The 7,568-nt window shown below is 34.5% G+C and overlaps 1 protein-coding gene and 1 long non-coding RNA gene across 3 annotated transcripts in view; both read left to right on the top strand.

Moving 5' to 3' along the window:
* Positions 1–7,568, top strand: part of LOC110454677 (sodium-coupled monocarboxylate transporter 2-like) — a 42,050-nt gene that overhangs the window by 6,587 nt on the left and 27,895 nt on the right. Inside the window, exons 2-3 of the mRNA XM_021504318.1 lie at positions 6,061–6,126; positions 7,154–7,205. Of these exons, the coding sequence (XP_021359993.1) occupies positions 6,061–6,126; positions 7,154–7,205 (118 nt within the window). The remainder of the gene's footprint in view (positions 1–6,060; positions 6,127–7,153; positions 7,206–7,568) is intronic.
* LOC110454678 lies at positions 11–1,549 on the top strand. Of its 2 annotated transcripts, none has more exons than XR_002463395.1 (3): positions 11–150; positions 866–1,039; positions 1,376–1,549. It is a non-coding gene; the product is annotated as an uncharacterized LOC110454678 (long non-coding RNA). The 2 variants fall into 2 exon arrangements; XR_002463396.1 differs by lacking the exon at positions 11–150 and adding an exon at positions 693–723.

Here is a 7,568-nt window from a genome sequence, read left to right as displayed (position 1 = left end):
ATGTGTTCCGTATTAACAGTATATTTTAGAGAAGGTAATGTCAACTGTCACTAGAATGATGTGTTCCGTATTAACAGTATATTTCAGAGAAGGTAATGTCAACAGTCACTAGAATGATGTGTTCTGTATTAACTGTATATTGTATAGAAGGTAATGTCAACAGTCACTAGAATGATGTTTTCCGTATTAACAGTATGTTTTATAGAAGGTAATGTCAACAGTTACTAGAATGATGTGTTCCGTATTAACAGTTGTTCCGTATTAACAGTATATTTTAGAGAAGGTAATGTCAACAGGCACTAGAATGATGTGTTCCGTATTAACAGTTGTTCCGTATTAACAGTATATTTTAGAGAAGGTAATGTCAACAGGCACTAGAATGATGTGTTCCGTATTAACAGTATGTTTTAGAGAAGGTAATGTCAACAGTCACTAGAATGATGTTTTCCGTATTAACAGTATGTTTTATAGAAGGTAATGTCAACAGTTACTAGAATGATGTGTTCTGTATTAACTGTATATTGTATAGAAGGTAATGTCAACAGTCACTAGAATGATTTGTTCTGTATTAACAGTATATTTTAGAGAAGCAAATTTCAACAGGCACTAGAATGATGTGTTCCGTATTAACAGTATCTTTTAGAGAAGGTAATGTCAACTGTCACTAGAATGATGTGTTCCGTATTAACAGTTGTTCCGTATTAACAGTATATTTTAGAGAAGGTAATGTCAACAGGCACTAGAATGATGTGTTCCGTATTAACTGTAATTACTAGAATGATGTGTTCCGTATTAACAGTTGTTCCGTATTAACAGTATATTTTATATCCTTACTGGTATATTATAAGTTTTCAAATGTTCGAAGGTAATGTCAACAGTCACTAGAATGATTTGTTCTGTATTAACAGTATATTTTAGAGAAGGTAATGTCAACAGTCACTAGAATGATTTGTTCTGTATTAACAGTATATTTTATGGAAGGTAATGTCAACACTCACTAGAATGATGTTTTCCGTATTAACAGTATGTTTTATAGAAGGTAATGTCAACAGTTACTAGAATGATGTGTTCTGTATTAACTGTATATTGTATAGAAGGTAATGTCAACAGTCACTAGAATGATTTGTTCTGTATTAACAGTATATTTTAGAGAAGGTAATGTCAACTGTCACTAGAATGATTTGTTCCGTATTAACAGTATATTTCAGAGAATATTGTATAGAAGGTAATGTCAACAGTCACTAGAATGATTTGTTCTGTATTAACAGTATATTTTAGAGAAGCAAATTTCAACAGGCACTAGAATGATGTGTTCCGTATTAACAGCATATTTTATATCTTTACTGGTATATTATAAGTTTTCAAATGTTAGAAGGTAATGTCAACAGTCACTAGAATGATTTGTTCTGTATTAACAGTATATTTTAGAGAAGGTAATGTCAACAGTCACTAGAATGATGTGTTCCGTATTAACAGTATATTTTATATCTTTACTGGTATATTATAAGTTTTCAAATGTCATCAAATAATTTTTATTTTCTTTCGTACACGTCCTCCATCTAATCTATAAAGACACGTAATGCATATTTAGCAATTAGCTGCTCGGCCGTTTTGACGGAAAGAGTCGGCATTCATTCAAGTTCATCTTCATACTCAAATATTCATTAACATGAAATATGCACTCCATTTTTGTGTAACATTCCCGCTCATGAGCCGTCGCTATATACTGTAAACCAAGCGCACCAACCAGCCTGAACTGAAAAACAGCAGGAGGTGCACCAGACCCGACAATGCTAACGATTTTGTGATGCTGGGATTTCTGACATATAAGCATATGGAACGCCAAATTAACATATATTCAAATAATTGCACCTATATAGGTACAATAAACTGAAGATATGTTCATTTCAATCGAAGACAGCATTTCAATTGGAGATAGGTACAATTAAATTGGAGATAGGTACAATTCAATTGAAGATAGGTACAAATAATTTAATCAATGTAAATTGGCTTTCCATATAAGCACATGCCTATTCATTCAAAATATCAACACCCCATCCCATTCCGAATTACCTATCCGCTACAATTTTATAATGGAATTTATAAAATTCTAACGTGTCTGTCTAGTGTTCAAACCTAGAATGAACCTCTAAAAACAGCACGTATAGTCCGTGCATGCAGGATATATATTTCCCACTATTCTCCGACACGCGGGAAATCTAAATTATAGACATAAGTATATCTTATGGACAAACCGTGGGAAAATCGCCTGTTCTTCCGGGTGAACAAATAGAACAAATTTAAATGAAGCGCTTTGTATACTGTACCTGTTCACATTGGTGTTCTGTTTACCAGCTCGCTCACCGACGATAGATCAACTTCCTGATTGCTACAGTACATCTACGACGTTCGTTTTTGCATCACTGTGATTGGCCGAAACCACATCCTGAAGATTTTACATTATACATTTGTTGACTGGGTTTGAGGACAACATGTGTTATGTTAAACCAGATGACCAAATGGTTGCCTGAGGGTATACGTGAATGACGTCACTTAAATATGTAAGATAACAAAGGGTATACGTGAATGGCGTCACGTTAATATGCTGTTATCTGTCATATTCATGTGACGGCATTCACGTTTATCCTCTGTTATCAGATCATTTATGAGACTTCATTCACGTTTACCCTCTGCTATCTGACACATGTATGTGACGTTATTCAGGTTTATCCTCTGTTATCTTACATATTTATGAGACATTAAACACGTTTACACTCTGTTATCTGACACATTTATGAGACATTATGCACGTTTACACTCTGTTATATGTCATATTTACGTGGCGTCATTCCCGTTTACACTCGGTTATCTTACATATTTACGTGACGTTATTCACGTTTACCCTCTGTTATCTGACACATGTACAATGTATGTGACGTTATTCACGTATACCCTTTGTTATCTGACATATTTACCTGTATTATTCACGTTTAGGCTCTGTTATCTTACATATTGACGTGACGTTATTCATGTTAACAATCTGTTATCTGACATATTTACGTGACGTCATTCACGTTTACACGATGTTATCTCACATATTAACGTGAGGTTATTATTAACCCTCTGTTATCTGACACAGTTATGTGACGTTATTCACGTTTATCATCTGTTATCTGATATATATTTACGTGACGTCATTCACGTTTACACTATGTTATCTGACACATGTATGTAACGTTATTCACGTTTATCCTCTGTTATCTGACATATTTCCATGACGTCATTCATGTTTACACTCTGTTATCGGACACATGTATCCGACACTATTCATTTTTACCATTTGTTATCTGACACAATTATATGACGTTATTCACGTTGTCCTCTGTTATCTGATATATTTACGTGACGTCATTCACGTTGACACTATGTTATCTGAAACATGTATGTGACGTAATTCACGTTTATCCTCTGTTATCTGACATATTTCCATGACGTCATTCACGTTTACCCTCTGTTATCTGACACATGTATGAGACATTATTCAGGTTTACCCTCTAGTATCTGACACAATTATATGACGTTATTCACGTTATCATCTGTTATCTGACATATTTACGTGACGTCAATCACGTTTACACTCTGTTATCTGACATATTTACTTGACGTCATTCACGATTACCCTCTCTTATCTGACATATTTACGTGTTGTCATTCACGTTAACCCTCTGTTATCTGACACATGTATGTGACGATATTCACGTTTATTCTCTGTTATCTGATTTATTTACATGACGTCGTTCACGTTTACCCTCTGTTTTCTGACACATGTATGAGACATTATTCACGTTTACACTCTGTTATCTGACATATTCACATGACGTCACTCACCTTTATCCTCTGTTATCTGATCATTTATGAACATTATTCACCTTTACCCTCTGTTATCTTACATATTTATATGACGTCATTCACGTTAACCCTCTGTTATCTGACCATTTATGAACATTATTCACGTTTACACTCTCTTATCTTACGTGTATACGTGACGTCATTCACGTTTACCCTTTGTTATCTGATCATTTATGAGTCTGTTATCTGACATATTCACATGACGTCACTCCCCTTTATCCTCTGTTATCTGACATATTTCCATGACGTCATTCACGTTTACCCTTTGTTATCTGATCATTTATGATCATTATTCACGTTTACCCTGTTATCTGACATTTACCTGTATTATTCACTATTACACTCTGTTATCTGACAAATGTATGTGACGTTATTCACGTTTATTCTCTGTAATCTGACATATTTACATGACGTCATTCACGTTAACCCTCTGTTATCTGACACATGTATGTGACGTTATTTACGTTTATTCTCTGTTATCTGATTTTTTTACCTGACGTCATTCACGTTTACCCTCTGTTATCTGATCATTTATGAACATTATTCACGTTTACCCTCTGTTATCTGACACATGTATGAGACGTTTTTCACGTTTATTCTCTGTTATCTGACATTTTTACGTGATGTTATTCACGTTTACACTCTGTTATCTGACACATGTATGTGACGTTATTCACGTTTATTCTCTGTTATCTGACATATTTACATGACGTCATTCACGTTTACACTCTCTTATCTTACGTGTATACGTGACGTCATTCACGTTTACCCTCTGTTATCTGACATATTTATATGACGTCATTCACGTTTACCCTCTGTTATCTGACATATTTATATGACGTCATTCACGTTTACCCTCTGTTATCTGACACATGTATGAGACATCATTCTTGTTTACACTTTGTTATCTGACATATTCACGTGACGTCTTTCACGTTTACACTGTCTTATCTTACATATATACGTGACGTCATTCACGTTTACCCTCTGTTATCTGACACATGTATGAGACGTTATTCACGATTACCATCTGTTATCTAACATATTTACGTGTTGTCATTCACGTTAACCCTCTGTTATCTGACACATGTATGTGACGTTATTTACGTTTATTCTCTGTTACCTGATTTTTTTACCTGACGTCATTCACGTTTACCCTCTGTTATCTGACACATGTATGAGACATTATTCACATTAACACTCTGTTATCTGACATATTCACGTGACGTCACTCACCTTTATCCTCTGTTATCTGATCATTTATGAACATTATTCACGTTTACCCTCTGTTATCTGATACATGTATGAGACGTTAATCACGTTTATTTTCTGTTATCTGACATATTTACATGACGTCATTCACGTTTATACTCTCTTATCTTACATATATACATGACGTCATTCACGTTTATCCTCTGTAATCTTACATAATTACGTGACGTCATTCACGTTTACCCTCTGCTATCTGACACATGTATGAGACATTATTCACGTTTACACTCTGTTATCTGACATAGTTTCATGACGTCATTCACGTTTACACTCTCTTATCTTACATATATACGTGACGTCATTCACGTTTACACTCGGTTATCTGACATATTCACGTGACGTCATTCACGTTTATCCTCGGTTATCTTACATATTTACGTGACGTTATTCACGTTTACCCTTCGTTATCTGACACATATATGAGACGTTATTCACGTTTACACTCTGTTATCTGACATATTCACGTGACGTCACTCACTGTTATCCTCTGTTATCTGATCATTTATGAGACATTATTCACGTTTACACTCTTTTATCTGACATATTGATGTGACGTCATTCACGTTTCACTCTGTTATCTGACATATTTATGTGACGTCATTCATGTTTATACTCTGTTATCTGACACATGTATGTGACGTTATTCACGTTTACCCTGTTATCTGACATTTACCTGTATTATTCACTATTACACTCTGTTATCTGACACATGTATGTGACGTTATTCACGTTTATCCTCTGTTTTCTTACATATTTACATGACGTTATTCACGTTTACCCTCTGTTATCTGACACATGTGTGAGACACTAATCACGTTTACCCTCTTTTATCCGACATTATACTTGCCTGATGATATTTCTGTTAATTGTATGTTGTAGTACCTGGGCTTACGGTTCGGCCTTATCACACGGACAATCGCTGCTATCATCTACATCATACAAATGGTAAGTCTGTGCCTGGACACACAAAACAAAACATTAATTGTCATTCGTTCCCTAGCTCTGTCCTTGACCCTAGAAATACTGCGACCTATCCATGTTTTAACCGCCTCGTATTACCAGTAACTGCATCAACATGCATAGCAATGTCACCTAAAGTCTCCAGTCACGTTCTGCGTATGTTTTCTGTAGATTGGGAAAGACCGGTATGTTCTAAATTATATAGACCAGGAGTATTGAGTACGATGAGGAATAAAAAAAAGTTTTACTGCAAAGTTACCGCGACAATACTGTAAGGGATACAACTAGTTTTTTTAAGATATTTCTATTTATCTTCAGGTTCTGTACATGTCCATTGTGTTGTAGACAGTTAATTATGTGTAAGCTATTATTATTTATATACAGGTTCTGTACATGTCCATTGTGTTTTAGACAGTTATTTATGTTAGGCAGTTAATTATGTGTAATCTATTGTTATTTATCTACAGGTTCTGTACATGTCCATTGTGTTGTAGACAATTAATTATGTGTAAGCTATTGTTATTTATCTACAGGTTCTGTACATGTCCATTGTGTTTTAGACAGTTAATTATGTTAGGCAGTTAATTATGTGTAAGCTATTGTTATTTATCTTCAGGTTCTGTACATGTCCATTGTGTTGTAGACAGTTAATTATGTGAAAGCTATTGTTATTTATCTTCAGGTTCTGTACATGTCCATTGGGTTGTAGACAGTTAATTATGTGTAAGCTTTTGTTATTTATCTACAGGTTCTGTACATGTCCAATGTGTTGTAGGCAGTTAATTATGTGTAAGCTTTTGTTATTTATCTACAGGTTCTGTACATGTCCAATGTGTTGTAGGCAGTTAATTATGTGTAAGCTATTGTTATTTATATACAGGTTCTGTACATGTCCATTGTGTTGTAAACAGGTAATTATGTGTAAGCTATTGTTATTTATCTACAGGTTTTGTACATATCCACTGTGTTGTAAACAGGTAATTATGTGTAAGCTATTGTTATTTATCTACAGGTTCTGTACATGTCCATTGTGTTGTATGCACCATCCCTGGCCATCAATGCAGGTACTTATATCCATCACGAAACTTCTTTTACGAATGGAAAACATATCAACCTTACATCTCAAATCACATAATTACTGTTGAACGTTTTTTTCAATTTCATGTCTTCTATTTTCTTCTAGCCTATATAATTCGAAGTTATATCGCTTGATTGGTTCGATCAATATTTTTCAAATTTATATTATTTTAAAGTAAAGGATATTTTGATATCAAACACTTGTTTCTGTTATGAGACTATGTATAACCATGTATCGGGGTTGTGGGCTGTGTTCTGTTATAAGACTATGTATAACCATGTATTGGGTTGTGGACTGTGTTTCTGTTATGAGACTATGTATAACCATGTATTGGGGTTGTGGACTGTGT

This window comes from Mizuhopecten yessoensis, unplaced genomic scaffold (genome assembly GCF_002113885.1).
Source record: "Mizuhopecten yessoensis strain PY_sf001 unplaced genomic scaffold, ASM211388v2 scaffold8011, whole genome shotgun sequence".
Classification (NCBI taxonomy): Eukaryota; Metazoa; Mollusca; class Bivalvia; order Pectinida; family Pectinidae; genus Mizuhopecten; species Mizuhopecten yessoensis.
The sequence above is the reverse complement of the archived record's forward strand: the minus strand, read 5'-3'. Positions and strand labels throughout refer to the sequence as shown.